A 20,085-nucleotide genomic window follows, 5' to 3' on the forward strand; every position below is an offset into this window, starting at 1 on the left:
CTATGCATATGTTATACTTATCAAGACTTCAGGAATGAGTTTTAAAGGAAATAATACACTACATGACTGTGGTCTGTGACCATCATACACTATTGCGATTTTATTTATCTGTCAACTCAAATCTGCAGACTGGCTCTGATTTTGCGCAACTAGCGTCAACTTCTCCAGACAGTAAATCAGCCAGAAAATGGGACAAAAATCATGTAGTGTATTCCAGGTATAAGTCATTTACATAAAGCCTTATGCACACTACGCATCTTGTAGCATGTGTTTTTCACAAGACTCTTCTAGTATGCACACTTGCACAATTGTGTTCCAATTGATTGCAGATCCTGCAACAAATTTAAAACTACAGGTGTGTGTCCACTGTTTGAAATTGCAAGAGAAAAAGCTAAACATAAAAAAATTAATTTGTAGGGATGCACGATAATATCGGCACAACATATGAATATGAATTTTTCTGCCGATGAGCCAAACCGATATTCTCCAAGTGAAATAATTGACCTGTTTTTCAGATGTGAATGTCTGTCTACATTTGTAAAATAATAAATTTATGGTAGAATCAGTACAGAAGAGATACATGGATTTCTCTTCAGTAAAATTAAAGTTTAAATATATCAGTATATATTTGTAAATATATCAGTATATATTTGTATATATATCGATATCGGTATCGGCATCGGCCAAAATTATTTAGAAAATATCGGCATATCGAATATCGGCCAAAATCCAATATCGTGCATCCCTATTAATTTGTTTTGTTTACCTCAAACTGAGATCTAAATTGGAGATCTAAACATGATTGTAATGCATACTGAACCAAGCTTGCAGGAGTTTATTCTCAGCAGTAAACCATTTGTGTGCCTTCTGTATGTTTGCATGGCAATCAGTGATTTCTTGTGTTTCTTTTGGAGTTTTTTTCTTTAAGCATACCTTGTGGAAAGCACTGCGGTTGGTGATTTTCTGCTGGGGTCAAAACAAATTAGTACAACTTATGAAGGTTTTGTCTGATTATTCTCACTGTAATTTGGTGTTTTCTCTGTCTGTTTGGGCTCCAGGATGAGAAGGGCATTTCCTGTATGCTGGTAGAGCTGGACTTCCTCAAGTGCAGCATTGGATTTCCTTTTATGAGAGCACAAACCAAGGTAGTATGACAAGAGCATGCTTCAGCAACTTGCTTGGTGATCTCGTGAATTATAGTGCCATTTAACCTTGTAGCTTTAACCTTTTCTATTTTTCAGTACCATCTATCGGTGCTTTTCGACACAAGTCGTCTGTCTGGTGAAAATGAGACGCTGCTATTTTTAGTTCATGCAAGAAGGTGAGTTTTAAACATTCTTGATTTAATTAATTTTCCCAGTTTTAATAATATACGTTTACTTCTTTGTTTAGGATACACGTTTCACATCATCCGTCCTTATTAGTGAATGCCATGATGTTTATACATGAAATACCTAGATGGATTACACATTTGGACTTTTCCCTATTTGGCTATTTTGAAAGAAATTGAGTGGTTTCAGTATTGATATTGAAGTCATGATATTAATCTAATGCTGGCCAGATGTGTGAGATCTCTTAGCTCTCTGAGGCAAATACAGCTCTCGTTAAAGCTGTGACCAGCTGGTGGCGCTATGACTATAACTGAATACTGGCATCTAGATGTCTTCAGGCCAGGGCTCTTATCAAACATGTGAAGTTTGGTGCAGATTGACATGGTATGTTTAAGTTAGTGTAAAATAAGTCATTTCCTGTTGCCAACAGGTGGCGCTGTGATTCTTATGGGATATTGTCCGTTACATGTCTTGCAGGGCTTTAATCAAAGTTTGGGGCAGATCTGACATTGTATACATGAGTTACAGCAACTTCATGTTTCATGGCGAAACATCGAGATTTGTCAGGATGCCACAGACACGTCCTTCTAAGAAAACTTACGATCTTCGCAATTTAACAACACAAAGGATTTTAAATTACACTGACTTCATTTGGGGTTGATCTGATTAAATCTTTAGGGGCAGGAGTTAAAACACAACACAATTGCTTCCTGCTGAGTTTCGATTTCGCTCAAAGAGTCTCTTTTTGTTGGCATTGGGACATTACATGTGTGTAATTTTACATATACGTGAAACGTAGCTTGAGGGGCACTTTTTTGAAAGTGTACAGGTGGCGCTATCTAGCCATTTTGCCATGCCTAATTCTGAAACCTATATTGGACATACATTTTCACCACTTCTGGCATGTTTGCAAAGTTTGATCAGTTTTATAAAAATAATTAACAAAGCAATTCCAATAGGGTCCTAACATTGCGATGCTGGGGCCCTAATAATGCACTTTTGGCCATCTTAGAAACATAATAAATTTCACTGTCCCTACAACCATGCTAAAAACACATTGTACAATACAATACAACCGTGTGGGGTCAGTAACATTTTAAAATGTTTTTGGAAGTGTCTTTTGCTCACCAGGGCTGGAAGAAAAAAAAAACAGTAATATTGTGAAATATTATTACAATTTCAATAATTGACTATATATTAAAATGTCATTTATTCCTGTGATGCAGAGTTAAATTGTCAGCATCATTACTCCAGTCTTCAGTGTCACATTATCCTTCAGAAATCATTCTAATATGATGATTTGGTGCTTATTTGTTGTAATTAATTATTAATTATTTATACTATTATAAACTCTTTACTGTCACTTTTGATCAATTTAATGCATCCTTGCTCAATAATTTATATGTTTTATATATTATTATTTGAAAACCTTCATTTTCTAATAAACAAATGACTTTTTTTGTTGCTATTATTTATGAATATTTGTATTCTTTATTTTCTTAGTGCCAATCCAGAACATGATAGCACACTTCACGATAACACATTGGAGTTGTCCATACCGCTGGTACATGAGGTGGACACAGCAATCACAGGGTAAGAGTGTCAAACCTAAAATGTATCGTTATTTATTCACTCTCATGTTGTTCAAAACCTGTGAATTGAATGTTGTCAAACTACAAAACCTGTGTCTCTATTACCTGTGCACTATACATATGTGTCCCTGGAGCACAAAAGCAGTCTTAAGTCTCTGGGGTATATTTGTAGCAATAGTCAAAAAACATTGTATGGGTCAAAATTATCGATTTTTCTTTTATGCCAAAAATTATTAGGATATTAAATAAAGATCATGTTCCATGAAGATGTTTTGTAAATCCCCTAGCGTAAATATATAAAAACTTAATTTTTGATTATTATATGCATTGCTAATAATTAATGTTTGCACCCTCAGATTCCAGATTTTTTAAATAGTTGTATCTTGTCCAAATAGTGTCCGATCCTAATAAACCATATATCAACCGAAACCTTATTTATTCAACTATGATGCATAAAGCAATTTCGAAGAATTGACACTTAAGACTGGTTTTTGCACTTTCTTTGAATGCATAAGACCAGTGTGAACTTGGTTCCTTATCTTACATTATATTCATCTTTTTGTGAACTACTGTATTCCTGTAACAGCTTTGTAGCCCATTATGCTTCCAGACGTCTGATAACAGCAGAGACATCTGTGGCCGGCTCAGTATACACCTCCAATGTGCACATTTCTTTTCTGGCATGTGTTTCTTTGCTGCGCTGGAGTATTTGAAAGTCACAGGCTCACTTGTTTCACAGATGAATGAGGCTTAAATACACAACATGTTCTATAGCCAGATGTACAGCCTGATAATGAGAAGGTGCTCCCTGTAATGTTTTACATGAGCGCACCAGAGATTACACTTTAATATATAAACATGATCTCCAGGTGTTGGACATCAAATCAGATCAAAGTCTGTTTTATGTCATTTAACAAGTTGACTTCATATGTATTAGAAGGTTTCTGTAATCAGTATATGAATATAAAGACTGTATTCAGTACATTTAGACAAAAATATGCAACACTCTCCTGGCACGGACTAGTTTCCAAGAGTGTGTTACTAAAATAAAATAATTCTGACAGCAGCACATGTACACAAGGATACCATCAAATGAATCCCGTTAAGTGAGAGACAGACCAATATTAACTGTGAGTCTGTTTCTGCAGTGTGGTCTCCCCTACATCATTTGTGTATGGAAACTCAGTGGAGCGATCGCACTTTGTTCAGCTGGACGACATGGAGTGCAGCTTTCAGCCGCTCAACTTCACCTTTCAGGTAGAATACATGCATATGGAGTATTTTTCAGTATACTTTATTGCAGAATCTGTAAGTTTGTACAGTTAGTTACAAGGTGCATTATTTATTTTTTTATTGATTGATTTATTTGTTTGTTTGTTTATGAGCACTAGCAATATCAGGGGATCAATTACTTGGTAAAATGGACCTTATTCACAGGCTGTGATCATTCATTTCCAAAGTGTTTTATTTATTTATTTATTTATTTATTTTAATTTGTTGTACATTTCTGTAATTTTAGTGTTTTATTACCTTGGCACCAGTGCTGTTTTAATATGTTTGTTATACTTATATAGTTTTTATTAATAATATGAATTTGTTTTTATTTATGTATTTTTGGTTTTATTTATTTATTTATTTATTTATTTTAATTTGTTGTACATTTCTGTAATTTTAGTATTTTTTTACCTTGGCACCAGTGCTGTTTTAGTATTATTGTTATACTTATATAGTTTTTATTAATAATATGAATTTGTTTTATTTATGTATTTTCTGTGTTATTTATTTATTTATTTTAATTAGGGTTTTTTTTTTCAATGTGTTTACATAGGTTTATTCATTTTTATTTAAGTTTTAGTTATTTTAGCACTTTAAGTTAAAATGAATGAAATTGAGGACTAAATAAAATAAAATAAAATAAGTTTAAGTTCTTTTATATATTTTATTTTGATTATACCATAATACCCCTGCTCTAAATTATAGAGTACTACAGGCTTGTTGCCTAATTTGGGGCATAAGTAAATACTTTTTTAGGAATTGTTTTAAAGACAAAAAAACTTGGGAGATGTCTTGATGTAAACAAGTAGTGAATAATTGGCACTGGACTGTAATATTATTGAAAATGGTTTATTACTGCATTATTGAAAGGCTTCACCTGTGTTACATATATTTTTAATAACTCAATGTCAAGTTTCCTTTATTTATATAGCACTTTATACAATTCAGTTTCAAAGCAGCTTTACAGTGATAAACAAGTAAGTAATGATTCACTGATGCAATCAGAGATCAGTTCTGCTTTAAAGCAACTCTTAAAAGACCGTCATTATTCATCTGAAATTAGTTCTTTGTTGATTCGGTTTGAGTCAATAACTGTATAAAGTTCATCAATTATGGAATGAGTTGAATTAATCTATAAAGCAGCTCTAGGGAAAACAGTGATGTCATCATTCAGCTCAATTCAGATCTCATCCAATAGTGTCTGTACACTAAAGTCCCTAATATTGCCAAATATTCATTGTCTCTAACTAAGCAAGTCAAAAGGACCAATATCGACCACATTTGACCAATCCAGAACCAAACTGTATTATAATGTGGTTTGAATGTACTGTATATGAAGTGTGCTGTTTGCTCTCTGAGTTGTTAGTTGTTGTGCTGAGCGTAAATCCCAGCATTGATCCATTTCCCTCGCGTTGTTTGTGTAGGTGATAAACAATGGGCCCAGCAGACTTCCAGGCTCCACGGTAAACATCAGGATACCCAACCGCATGGCTGGTAACGGAGCAGATATGTTCCATATCATTGACACACAAGTGAGTTCCTGCCACTCATGCGCTTGTTTATTCAGCTCAACTTCATACGCATTGTTTTCCCTCACATCAGATATGTCGCTGTTTATTCTCATCACACTTGTTTGAGTTGTAAGTGGTTTCTCTGACCTTATTGTGTGTATTTTTGCATTACACCGAAACTGTTGGTTTTTGTGTACATTCATATTTGTGACCGTCTTAATTTCTTCAATTTAAAACATTCAAACATCAAGCTTTATTTTGGCTTCTGTTTTGTTGACAACGGGAGGTTTATTACCGCTTCTCATTAGACTGTTAGCCCATGTTGTGTTGCCAAATGCAAACTTTAATGTGACATTTACTGTGAACCAAGCTGCTTGAATTAATGACAATTACCACAAATTGCATCATAGCTGCATTGCAACCTTACAGTGCTTTGGTTTACAATAATTGCATGGCCCCGTCTTCAATTATTCCTAACATATCTAATTTTGCTACATTCGAAATGGTGCCGCAGGCTTGCTGAGGGTTAATTGTCAGAGTAAGTGCATACTTTATGCAAGCATTGTCTTGATAATCATTTTATAAGTGGAAAAATTGATGCTAGGTTGGTGCATTATTAAAAATGTAAGGCTTCACTTTATACCTAAATATGCATGCATTTTAATATTCAATGATTCTCTAGTCCACTGTCAGTTTTGTCTTACTTATGTTACCTTTAAAACATTGCTTCTACTTAAGGTTACATTATTTAAAATACTTTATAAATGCCACAACTGTTGCATGTTTTGAAGCTAAATATACAGCGCTAGGCTTTATCTGTATTGTATCAATAGAAACGAGGGCAGCGTGTTGATTAAGTTCTGTTCTTCCACAGCAAGAGTTTAGAGATGTCAACAAGCTCTTATAGGCTTATAGGTAATTCAGAGGTGAGAGACGGGGTTTATGGAGCTGCTGCAGATAGTTCCTCACAATAAGCTTATACAGAGGGCAGACATTCACTGCATACGGTGTTGATTTAACCCTTGCATTGGCCGTATTGCTAGATCAGGCCAGGGATCAACCTGTTTCCTGTGAATGGGGGGAGACAGGGGAGGTTTGTATCCCACCCTGTTCGTCCCATATGGAATCACTTATGAGAGGATTAACGGGTTTGCACGAAAAGATGGAATGGGACACTTGGGGGAAAGCTTCTGTTCACCCTGACTAACCTGTAGCACAGTGGCAATGCCGGGTAACTCGACTCAAGGAGGAGCAGACGTTCCCAGGCACCCACATGGACAGAATAAACACTCGGCCTAATTAAAAAAGCACACGTGGAGGAATTCCTCTCCTCACATGACTGAAAACATATGGGGCGTTTTTACAGAAACAGCTTGGGCTGGTCCCTCGATGCGTGTGAGATACATGTTACATGACATCAGCTTGGTTAGAAAACCTAGTGAGCTGCCTTCCAGCAATACTTCAACAATTACTCGTTTCGTGTTCGTGTCAATTCGACAAACATTTAAACAGTTTGAAAAACTAGTTAAACTATGTATTTCTTTTTGAAATTTGGTGACATTTTCTCATTTAAGATCATGAATGTGCATGCAACGTTTCAACACATAAATGTGTATTAGAAAGACCATCTATCATCAAATTGACCCCCACCGATTGCATTGCAATTCCCCAAAAATCAACATAAGTTAATACTCAAATGTAAAAGAGAATGCTTGGCAAATATTCAGGTGCATTGAACATACTTGATATGCATTCTTGCATTATTGTGCTGCTAATAATCCTCAGTTTATTCTCAAACGAGGCAATAGAACTACCTTCGAATATCTTTTAAATCGTATTATTCAGGTTGGTAGTTACGAATGTTGACTTCACATAACATGCTCAGCAAGATTGTCTTTAACCTGATATCTTTCTTAGCAAAATGAGATATAGCTAATGTTTGCATGCACATACTTGGGTATTTTAATGCCTACTGTCTGGAACTGAACAGCGCAAAATCTATTTTGGAAAACACGCATCTACATGTACCTAAAGTTTTAGCGAAACTACAAAAAACATCAAATACTTATAGAATTCAATGCAGTCTCCAGCTGAAATGAACACTAGTGGCAATAAAACACCAACTACTTTTATTCCTTTTAACACAAATAATGTAAACAGGTGCAGATTATCGATTATCAAATACTTTTTTTGTATGGTTGTACCACCTCAAAACACTTTTACTGTAGAGTATGATTTATAAACTAATACATTCAGAGGTTTGCATCACATTACCAGCACCATTTATGGTTTTTATGACATAGTAAACTTGCTTAGTAGCTCACCTGGTACAGCATTACACTTACACTGACAGATACATTTTCACATGAAAGCATTGAAAAATGTTCAAGAAAAAACGTTACATAATGTTTTTTCAGTGAGCCTTGGTTTTATATTTCTTAAAACACTGTCTAGTGAAGCAAGTCACTAGATTTTGAAACGGTACTGTAGTGAAATTAGCCCATGAATGACAGACACACTGTTGGCTCGTAAAACCTGTGTGAAACAGGCAGAGATCCTTCCCTTGACTTGAGAGAAGACAATGTGGGGCCTTCAGATGCTTTCCTCTACGGAGGTCTGACTGAAAAGGATGCTGGTTTAAGGAAGAGGTGAAGTGTTCCCCGGGGGCAGAGGGGTGGAAGGGGCAGCGAGACATTAAATCACTCCAGATGGGACATGCTGTCAGAGAAAGGCTTCCCAAGTCCCACTGGGAAAGAACTTCCTTTCGTTATCCGAATTGCTTAGCAGGTCTGAGCTCACTGGATAAATGATAATGTCTGTGAGCATCTCGCCTTCCAGTGATCCAGCACTCAATGTTTTTAGTGAAACATTTTTACAGCTAAAAAATTGAGTCATTAATTCAAACTGAGTCATAATCAAAAGCATCGTTGGTTAAAAATGTAAGTAGATTTGAATAACTTATATCATAACTAATTAAAATTAGTAGACCCGAGTTAAAGCAGCTCAAATATTTGAGTACGCCCATTTAAAAGCAACGATTATGAATCAATATTAATTTGAATTCACCTACAAAAGCAACTAACTATTAAAGTTGATTCACCTTTATAAGCACTTAACACTACAGATTATTTCAGATCAGCTTGAGACTATTAAACAGGAAAGTAAAATCAATGATACAAACTTCAAAAATGAGGCAAATTTTGCCATAAAGCAGCTGTAGCAGGATAACTGTTAGTTCACATACACATCATTACGACACTTAATGTCTAGATTTATTCCATTATATAGTCTGTATCAAAGTATGCTGGGAAAATCAGATTTCCCTCTCTTTGCATATGATTATTAATCGTCTTATCAACTTAAACAGCTGTTGTTAAAAATAAAGAATACTGACATGGAATAAGTAATAATTTTAGTTACTGAAACTGATTAGCATAATTTCTCCAATTCAAAAAAGAAGGCAACATTCTCATTTTGATTTAATTGTACTAAAATAACTAAAAATAAAATTGAAAGAATATATATATATATATATATATATATATATATATATATATGTATGTATAAAAACTATATAGACATGCTAAAAAAAAAATCTTAAAACTTTAACTGAAATTACAATGAAAACAGAGAATATATAATAATTTGGTGCCATTTTGCTGTGAGGGAACTGTGAGATTTGCTAATTTTCGTACTTTCTGTTTGTCTGCAGGTATCAGAAGGTCGAGGGAACTGCACGTGGCAAAGAAACCCCAAACCCTGCACAGTCCCTCAGGACAAGGAGAGCATCTTCCACACCATTTTTTGCTTTCTTCACCAAATCTGGCAGAAAAGTTCTGGTATGACAAAGGACTTTTTGGGCATATTGGCATAGTTCAGAGAAGAAATGGCATCCAAATGCATTTAGCACTTGGAAATAAGCCATATTTGTGACCCTGGAGCACAAAAGCAGTCTTAAGTCACTGGGGTACATTCTTAGCATAGCCAAAAAAAAACATTATATGGGTTAAAATCATAGATTTTTATTTTATGCCAAAAATCATTAGGATATTAAGTTAAATTTGTAAATTTCCTACCATAAATATATCACAACTTAATTTTTGACTAGTAATATGCATTGCTAAGAAATTCATCTCCAGAGTCACATCTTTAATGCTTTTTGTAAGAATTTTTTGTCAGTGCATATACATTAGAGCAGTGGATCCCAGCATTTAATGCCCCATAAAGCACTCATGAAAACCCGAATTTCACATCAGTTTTTGTGCTGAACGGGTGAATCTTTGATGGTATCCTGTGTCAACAGGACTGTGACCGGCCTGGCAGAGCGTGTCTAACTATTTCCTGCAGTCTGAGCTCTCAGGCTAAAGAAGAAGCCACGAGTATAGATGTGCAAATGCTACTGAACACTGAAATACTACAGAGGGTGAGTTATTGCTTCAATTAATTAAAAAGTTAATGTAATGTCAATGCAAGTCTCCAGAGTGTGTAATTAAGACTTGTAGAATTGAGGCAACAAGCATTAGTTATAGCTAAAACTAATTAGCTAACTTAATTACCAGCCCTATCCAAATTTTCAGCAGTAAATGTAAACTGGTAACCTTAAGATAGATAAAATGTAGCTGGCTAAATGACAAGCTACTGACAAAAAGAAGCTGATGAAATACATTGAGACCAATTAAGCAGCAATGTATCTTATTATAAATAATTTATCAGGCACGAAACCCATGAAGATCTCATTTAGTGTGACGGATCAGTCATAATTCGACATATGAATTTACACTAAATGTAAGTAATAAAACAAACAACTAAACATAAAATAGCCTTATTTATATGACCTAAGCAAAAAGTGATAAACAACAGTTTTAACAAGATATTTAGCAACAAATATTTTGTCATAAAATGAGCAGTGTCTAATTTACATCCAATGCTGTTATTGTTAGTTAAATATATTAAATAAAGCTATAAAATAAAGCTGAAATAAATAAAATATTAGATGATAAACCTAAACAAAATCTAAAAACTGAAATTGAAGCTATAACACTTACAAAATAGAAATGTTGCCCAAACTGAAATACATTAAAGTACAAAAATTTCTTAAATGAAAATAAACAATGACTATTTTTTAAGTTACAAAAGCACTTAAAAAAATCACTAAAATTAAAACTAAAATACAATTATAGCATATTAATAAATACTATAATAGTATATAAATAATACTAAAATAACACTGTTTAATTTGTTTAAACGTGTCTGTCTCAGAGCTTTTTTATTATCAATTACATAGTATTATAGTTTTTAATATTTATTTTTTTCTGTTTTCATTTTAGTGTAAGTTCTAGTAATTTTGTTGTGTGTTTTTGTAAATTTTTGTAGTTTTATAGTTTTCATTCATTGTTATTTAAGTTTTAGTACATTAAATTAATTAGCTAAAATAAAATGAGAAATGTTACCTTGGTAGCTAGCTATATTCTATACGGTATTTTATTTTATTTTAGTTAATGATTCATTTTATGTCAAGTAAATATATATATTATTATTATTTTTTTTTTTTTTATGGTTTTAATTTCAGTTTTGGTTTAAATTTTAGTTTTAAGTATAATAACCCTGATCTGTCTCGGTGTGTGTTTGCAGGACAGCTCCTCTGTGATCCAGTTTGTGACACGAGGTCACGTCCTGCTGGACGACAGGGCCGTGGAGGTCTCGACCGGCCTTCCAGAGGACACTTCTGTAAGTCATCAAACGGATGAATAATCCAATCCAACAGTCAAGAAGTGTTGTCAAAAGACCTGGTACTTCTAAATGAAATGAAAATGTGACGGTAGCAGGTTTCTTTAAGTACCGTTGGTCAACCGGGTTCTTGATGCATACAGCGCTATGATTTCCGCGAAGCAGAAAACGTGGACGGAATCTCAAAATCCAGTCATGAAAATGAAACTTACTAATATGAACAGTCACGGAATTTGTCAAGGTTAGCATAAATTTATCAAATCAAATCTCCATATAGACCAGTAAATGTAAAGTGCAAAAATTGGTTGAAATCTGAATCCTGCATGTTCTGCGCGTCTCTGTGTGAATGAATGAATGATTTGTTTACTACATAGACTGATGCACGTGACACTTGCAGTAATTTCAGCATCTGCCATCTCAACGAGGACATAAATACATAAACAACATAAAAACATAAACCTTATCTGAGTCACTTCACAAGCATATTACCATTTCATTTGAGTAAAACCAGTGTCAAAATAAAAGTAGCCCGTCAAAATAAAAGTTCATTTTTACATAAAGGCGTTGTGCTAGAAATATTATTATTATTTAGTAAAATGTTTGTGATACTGCTACTACTGTTGAAAAAAATTAAAAAACTTTATTTTTTAAAGAAGTAAATCACACAATATGTCTTCCATGTTTTAATTTTAATAGCAAATCCCCTTTATTTACCAAAAAAATTAAATGTTTAAATTGCATTAACTAAAAGACAAATTTGGGTGAAACTTGTTTACTGTTTTTCATAATTATATTACTTGTAGAAAAACGTAAAAAATAAAACCAATGCCATTCTTTATACTTATTTACAATACCATTTATTTTAATTAGCATATTTTTGTGTTTTGCTTTGGTACCGAAATTGGTACTCGAGAACCGTGGATTTTCACTGGTATCGGTATCGAATACCGAAACTTTGGTACCGTGACAACACTACAGTCAAGCATTAATGTCTTTGAAAGTAATCAGTTGCTGCTGAGATCTGGCTCAGGTTTGCAGTTCGTGTGCGTGCAGGGGGCTTTTTTTTTACTCTACAGCTGTGCTCGAGAGCAGTCACCCCTAATACTGCAGACCTCGGCGTGCCGATTGATTGGAGGAATATGGGACTGTGTTTCGGTGTCTGGTGCCATGGCATCTGCTTTCAGCTGATTGGCCTTCTGACCCAATTTCAGCCTCCTATTTGTAGCATAAAGGCCAATTCCTAATAGGGCTGTTAAAAGTGTCTGTGCCCCCTTCTGCCCTCAGCACTTAGGAAATGCATTGGTCCCAAAGCAATCCTTTATTAAGTCACACACGACGCCCGCTGGGGCAAAGGGTGGACATGCAACTCTCATTTACAAATTGCATTGCCAGCGTATAAGAATAAATACTGCACAGTCTTGTAGCGTGTTTCAAATGTAACATTTCTGTCATGTTCACAGCCACCAGAACTAATTGGAAATGACAGCATTAAACCTTTATATACTGCTGCTGTATCATTAATTTAGTCAGCTGAACTCAACAAATGCTTGAGATATATTTAGTGCAATATTTATACCTTACACTTTAGTTTCCATTGTTTAGCAAGGATAAAAATAAGTCTTATCCATATAAAAGTGTTTATCCCGAAGGGTTTTATAGCTTAGGATTTGATTTGTTTAACTATCGACTTCACCTCAGATGTTCCTGAAAGGCAATAAAAAATATGCTGTACATAAATGAGGCTAATAGTTTTCATACAGTAAGAGAATATAACTCAGATCAATTGATATTAAAGTAACTTGGTGAAAAATATTTAAAGTCATGATTAATTTTTTGAGTTGTCGTTTTTGTATATTGCATTGTTTTTATTTGTAACTCAATTATAAAATTCTATAAATTAAAAAAATAAATACAAATAAAATAAGTTTCGGTTTATGCACTAAAATATATAAAACTAAAAATTTTTTTAAAAAATTACATAGTTAAAAAAATTAAATACTAATGAAAATAAAAGTATTTAACAAAAATAAAAAAAATCTTATAATATAATACTAATAATACTGGTATTTTGGCTGTGTTAAGATCACTTCTAAACTTTGTCAAAAGTCTTATTTTTATCTCATTACTGTTGCAAAGTCACAACTGACATTGATATTCTGTTTTTCTGTTTGTGATTTTACTTGACTGGAGGCTGCAAATGGCAGGCTTTTTTATTTTATTTTATTTTATTATGTTGGCCCCTCATATTCAAGGAGTGAAATTGTGGCCAGAAGCTGAAGCGAGATTTATCTGGTCCGGCATCTCGCTCCAGACTGGGATTTTCTGCTAGCATTTCATGCAACATTTACATCCAGATCCATTGAGGGAACTATTTGCTGTTTTTGTGGCAGTACATTATGGTTTCAGAGGTGAAATTCTTCCACATTTAAGGGTCAGCAAGCACATATGCCATATAACACACATTGTGCATAAAACTGTGTATATGTACAGTATTAAAAGAGAGAAAGTTCATTTAAAAATAGCCATTCTTTTAAACCAGACCAGGTTATTTTTTCTGAATAAATAAGCTTTCAATTGATGTATAGTTTGTTAGGAGGACGATATTTTGCTGAGATACAACTACTTGAAAATCTGGAAGTGCAATAAAATCTAAATATTGAGAAAATCACCTTTAAAGTTGTCCAAATGAATTTTTAGCAATGCATATTTTTGAATAAAAAGTTAAGCTTTTATATATATTTACCGTAGGAAATGTACAAAATATCTTCATGGAACATGATCTTTACTTAATATCCTAATGATTTTTGGCATTAAAGAAAAATCGATAATTGTGACCCATACAATGTTTTTTTTTTTGGCTATTGCTACAAATATACCCCAGAGATTTCAGACTGTTTTTGTGCTCCAGGGACACATGATATAATGCCGTCCAACTATAAACAAATAAACTCTTCCTGGCATTCTGCGATGATCTGGATTCACGAAAACCTTCACAGACGAGCGTTTGATTGATTTGTTGACTTTAAAAATGACGTCTCATTTCCTTTTGATTGAGTCAACGCCCAATATGTTGTAGACTCAGCACAGACATGAGACAATTCAGGAAATGACACGGTGATTCATATAGTCTGTAATGTCTGCTCTTTGTGAGGATCTCTAGTGTGTATGTTCAGTCTCTCTGTGTCGTCCTGCAGCTGGTGTTCGAGGCTCTTCACAGTCAGGAGCCCAGGGGTTACGTGGTGGGATGGATCATCGCCATCAGCCTCCTCGTGGGAATCCTCCTCTTCCTGCTGCTGGCCGTGCTGCTCTGGAAGGTAGCGCTTCAGACACACACACGTTCCTCCATCAACATCCTTGTCCGTTCCTTGAGCAGCCTTCTGGATTTTGGGCTTGAACAACATTTGTATTAGCCTAGGAGTAAGTTAGGATTAGATTTAGGGTTGGCAAGAACGCAGCAACCATTATAACACCAAAAATAATCATTATATTTAGAGAGTTTCGTCACTATACAAAGAAAAAATAAGAGCCGTTCACATATTATAAAACAAGCAGAAGCATCTAGAAAGAATAATTTTTGAGTATGTTTTTAATATATATTTATGATAGAAACGATGACAGAAACATATTACTGCTGTGTAATAAATTTACTTTTCAAAGAAATAATAACAATATTATTGTTAATTTTAAAAGTGCATTTTATTATAAAATATTCATATATTTCTGCCATAATTTCCTCACTGTATAATATCAGTAAAGTAGTAGTAGTAGTAATAATAATTATTATTATAATAGCATTTTTGTTACTTTGAGAATAATTATTATTTTAAGGATTATCTTATAACCAAGATATTTTTAGATATCTTGTGTGCATGTGTGTGTGTGTATATATATATATATATATATATATATATATATATATATATATATATATATTGTATATATTTAAATATCAGTTGCGCAAAACACCATATTTGACCAAAAAAAAAAAAATGCAATGGTTTGTTGTAATTTTATTGATATATTTTCAGTTGCTAGATTTGTAAATGTAACATTTCTTGAAAAAAAAAAGTTTAATGAATTTATTTCAGATGATACATTTTTATTAAATAATAAATGACAGACCCAGAAAAAAATTAAACAGAATTGGGGGAAATAAAGAAATAAAGGAGTTTAGGTTTTTACATTGATTCTTGAGGTCTTACAAGCATATGGAAAGCATTTCCTTCCCCATTAATGACATATTTAAATTTGTTTAAACATCAGTATCTTATGATATGGGAAAAAAATAAATCCCCAGACCTCCTCAGCACTCACTTCAGCACATGAGTGAATCTGGTAGACTGTAATTACACAATTATCTGCTATATGACATCTAATTAATATTCATGATCTCAGCTGAGAAGCACCACACACTTTTCAGATCATTCCTAATGCCTTGAGGATTGAGATCATGAGCTTAAACGACACGATCAACCTCTCCTTTCTCACTGATTTTAGGATTAGAGTTGTATTTGCTTGATAGAAACATTATTCCAGAACCAACAGAAAATGTTGAACCATGCAAATACACATCAGACTTTCTACTAGATATTCATCCTCATTGCTCCAAAACACACCGACGTTCCAGATGAGGTTGTTTGCTTGTCACGTTCACTTTTTTGTCTTTTCGAGACCCAGTACGAATCACATGAGACACCGAGACGGTTCCTCTTGAGGAGCAGTTCAGCTCTTGCAAAGTCGAAGTGAGCGGAGAATGTGACCCGTCAGGTCATCGCAGAAGCACCTGCTCATGTGCAGCGTCCCGTTACAGTTAAATTAGCATCAGGCTGCTTTTAATACCCTCAGTCAAAAAAAGGCACAGTGAAGCGGATGTGTGTCAGTTTATAAAGATATTCCCTCAACTAGACTTTAAGAGGGTCACATGTCCCTCTTTCACACACTACTGTTGTTTTTCTTAGCCTGAGGGGTCAATAGAGAGTTTTAGAGCGATCGTAAAGTAACAAAACACAGCGCTGACTATAATTTACACGTACACATTAAAGTGCACTGAACAGATTTAAAGGCTTCTTTTTCTTTTCCACTCCATTACTTTCTAGAGGGAATACTAGAGCAAATCCTGGAATGTTGGTGTAGGGATACCCCCCCCCCCCCCCAAATCTGCCAAAATAAACGTCCTCAACAAGAGCTGCACATGTCCAGCTACTCCAGCGTCAGGAAATGTCTGGAGAGAGCTGGGGTCTGAATCAATAAACCGCATTCAAACAAAGACAAACCTGTCGAGTCACAGGAAGAGGAACAGCTCATTTCCTGCGCTGACGCTCTTCTTTACAGTAGTGTCACCCCTCTCCATTGGCTCCAACTACACAAAGGGAGAAAATCACCCAAAAATGACATCATTTACTCACTGTGTCGCTCCGAATCTGTGTGACTCTCTCTCTCTCTTCTGCGAAACACTAAAACTCAAGAGCCAGTGTTTTCGCTAAAATAAAAAGCACCATCTTAACTTAACATTTCATTTTTTTATGAAGTGGTATTATAACTCCTGGCATCAGATATACCTAATATCTTTAGTAATGTAAATTTAGATATATTTGGATACCTATATGATATGATAAAGCATTTCTAATGCAGTTTGAATGTCAATCATCATGAAACCTTGTGATGGGTCAAGGCACCAAAAACGCACTGCATTTCTTATAGACTGATTTTAATGTGATTGACTTGATGTTTTCATACCTATACATCTAAGAGCAGGTAAATAAATCAGTAAAATTATTACAAGTTAAAGTAAATGTTTTCTATCTTAATGTATTTTAAAATTTATTTTATTTCTGTAATGCAAAGCTGAATTTTTAGCATTATTTCTCCAGTCTTCAGTGTCACATGATCTTCAGAAATCAGAATAATATGCTGGTTTGCTTTTAACAATGTTGAAAACATTTGTGCTGCTTCAAAATTTTGTGGAAACTCACTTTTTTTCAGGATTATTGCATGAATAGAAAGTTTGAAATAATCTTATATCTTTATAAATGTCTTTACTGTCACCTTTGATCAGTTTAATGCATTCATTACAAAATATAGAAATTAAATTCTTAAAAATATATATATTTCTGACCCCAAAGCTTTTGAGCGGTAATGTATTTTGTAGCAGTAAGGTGACACGTGATTGGGAAAGGGAGTGTAATTTTGTCAGTGAGCGTCTCTACATCTGTCCACTGCCAACAAAGCAATTATTTTTGTGTTTTGCAGATGGGATTCTTCAGGAGGCATTACAGAGAGATCATAGAGGCCGAAAAGAACAGGAAGGACAGCGATGAAAGCTGGGATTGGGTCCAGAAGAGCCAGGAGAGCTTGGACTCGGTTCAGAAAATCCAATAAGCTGCTACCTTCACCACAGCTCTTTCCTAAAACCCAGAGCCTCCAGCCTTCCATATGTGGAAGAACAGAATATTCTCCAGATTTTTCGGAGGTTTGACACTTTTTTTTGTAGTTGATGGTGATCTAGCTGATGTTCGACCGTGTGGCCCGCCAGAAGAGACTCGCAGTGGAATCCCATTGATCCCAATGGGACAGGCCTCCTGCCAGTGGGTCTAAAGAGACGGAAAGAGAGACTTCCTGGAACGAATGTGGATATCGTGTCAATACTAGCAGACAATTACAACCCTCAGGGCGCTGTTAAAAAGCAAAAATCTATTTTTTATAAAATGTATTCCATACTGTATAGAAGAGAGCTTCAAGAGTTGTTTTTAAAGCACTGATGACTGACACACGCCGAAGAGTTGATGTTATTCCTTCACCTCAGTTTTCAGATGAACCTTGAAGATGGATTGTACCTCTTTATCCCCTCAAGATTTTAACTTACAAAGAATCGAAGCAAAAGTTTGTGTCTTTCATTCAGACAACTCATGAATTATTAAATGTTGCATGAACAAATGAGAATGACAAAAGATGCAAACCAAACAAAGCTGTTATTGCTCAAGTTGTTAAAGGAATAGTGAAAATTTGCTGAAAATGTGCTCACCCTGAGGCCATCCAAGATGTAGATGAATTTGTTTCTTCATCAGATTTGGAGAAATTTAGCATTTCATCACTTACACACCAATGGATGCTCTGCAGTGAATGGGTGCCATCAAAATGAGAGACCAAACAGATTATAAAAACATCACAATAATGCACACAACTCCATTAAAAGTTAAAATGCCTTGATGCAATTTGGCGTGGTTTGGATTATTGTGATTTTTATTTTTTTTGGGACTCATTCTGACGGCACCCATTCACTGCATAGCAAAGTGATGCAATGCTACATTTCTCCAAATCTGTTCTGATTAAGAAACAAACTCCTCTACATCTTGGATGGCCTGAGGATGAGTATTTTCAGCCAATTTTCATTCGACTTCAGTTCAGCTTTACTTAAAACAGAAAGAGAGAACCTTATAAGTTCTCAGCTCAAACCTGTTTAGTTAAATATAAGTGAAATTCACAAGCTTAGAGTATTATTTGTACTGCACTGGATTTTAACTCCACTGAAAGAAAGATGCATGTTATTCAAAAGGAAAAGATTTTGTTTTTATAGTCTTTCACCAAATATATTAACTTTCTCTTGACTAAATCCTATTTCACACAGAAATGCTGAAATCATATGTTGACTTCTGGTTGTCTAAAATCTCAAAATAAAAGCTATTTTATGAAACATTATGTAAGGGACACATTCCAAGTAACGAAGTACAATTCTACTGTAAGTATAAAAACCCGTCTTACAGCATGTTGTTATTTTTTAACAGTATACATGACACCATACCCCACCTTTCCTGCTTTTTTAACAAATCCAATAAGTTTCATGAAGTTCAGACTGCACAGGCCCAGGTTTGCAGGACCTGAAGTGTGTAATGGCCTAAAAATAGGTGGGAATGTGCAGTACCTCATCACTGGGCACAAACTTTTGTCAACATTTTGGAGTTCACTCAAGAGCATAGCATGAGCTGTTTACAGTCAGATTTCACATCCATTCAGCCTTTAACTGCTCGAACAGAAACAGCACAGAACCTAAATGTTTAATCGAGTTTTCAGTATAGAGCATCTGGAAAAAATAATAACTTCATTCAATGAACTTGGTTGCTTGTTTTTTGCATTTTCCTCTCATTGTAGAAGCTTCATGTGAAAGAAACCATTTATTTGGGTATTAGATGATCTCTGGAAGATTCTCCAAAACAAATATAGGCCTATCTCTTATTATTTGATCACTGACAAAACCACATCTGCATTTCATTTCCGGCCCAACACCAGGTTCTTGCATAGGTGTGTTTGAGAGACACATACTTGACTTTGTACATGTGTATCCTAACTGTGAGTGTTGTTGCCATTATCACCTATTTTGAGGATTTTAGAATAAACTACTGTCACTGTTTTATAGATGTATTGAGAAATATGTTTGTTGTACAAGCTCGAGCTATGTATTTATCTACTGAAACTGCTTTTTTAAAATTAAAAAAATCACAAACAGATGTTTTCGTCTCAGTTTTGTTGGGTGCCACCCAAAACAGTTCATTCAGTGGTGTTTCTTGTTGCACTGATGCCCTCTAGTGTAATGCCAGCTTACTGTTTAAACTACATTCTAGTCAATGTCTGCTATTCTGTGACAAAATTCATTGT

General features: G+C 34.5%; 1 protein-coding gene across 1 annotated transcript in view; it reads left to right on the forward strand.

Annotated features, from left to right (window-relative positions):
* LOC113112364 (integrin alpha-9-like) overlaps window positions 1-19,937 on the forward strand; it is an 80,312-nt gene extending 60,375 nt beyond the window's left edge. Inside the window, 11 exon segments of the mRNA XM_026277841.1 lie at window positions 1,059-1,145; window positions 1,242-1,321; window positions 2,835-2,924; window positions 4,072-4,180; window positions 5,623-5,730; window positions 9,422-9,511; window positions 9,513-9,548; window positions 10,013-10,132; window positions 11,341-11,436; window positions 14,631-14,750; window positions 17,686-19,937. Coding sequence (XP_026133626.1) covers window positions 1,059-1,145; window positions 1,242-1,321; window positions 2,835-2,924; window positions 4,072-4,180; window positions 5,623-5,730; window positions 9,422-9,511; window positions 9,513-9,548; window positions 10,013-10,132; window positions 11,341-11,436; window positions 14,631-14,750; window positions 17,686-17,814 — 1,065 coding nt within the window. The 3' untranslated portion in view covers window positions 17,815-19,937.
* The last annotated feature ends 148 nt before the right edge of the window (window positions 19,938-20,085 follow it).

Source organism: Carassius auratus, chromosome 13, assembly GCF_003368295.1.
Source record: "Carassius auratus strain Wakin chromosome 13, ASM336829v1, whole genome shotgun sequence".
NCBI lineage: Eukaryota > Metazoa > Chordata > Actinopteri > Cypriniformes > Cyprinidae > Carassius > Carassius auratus.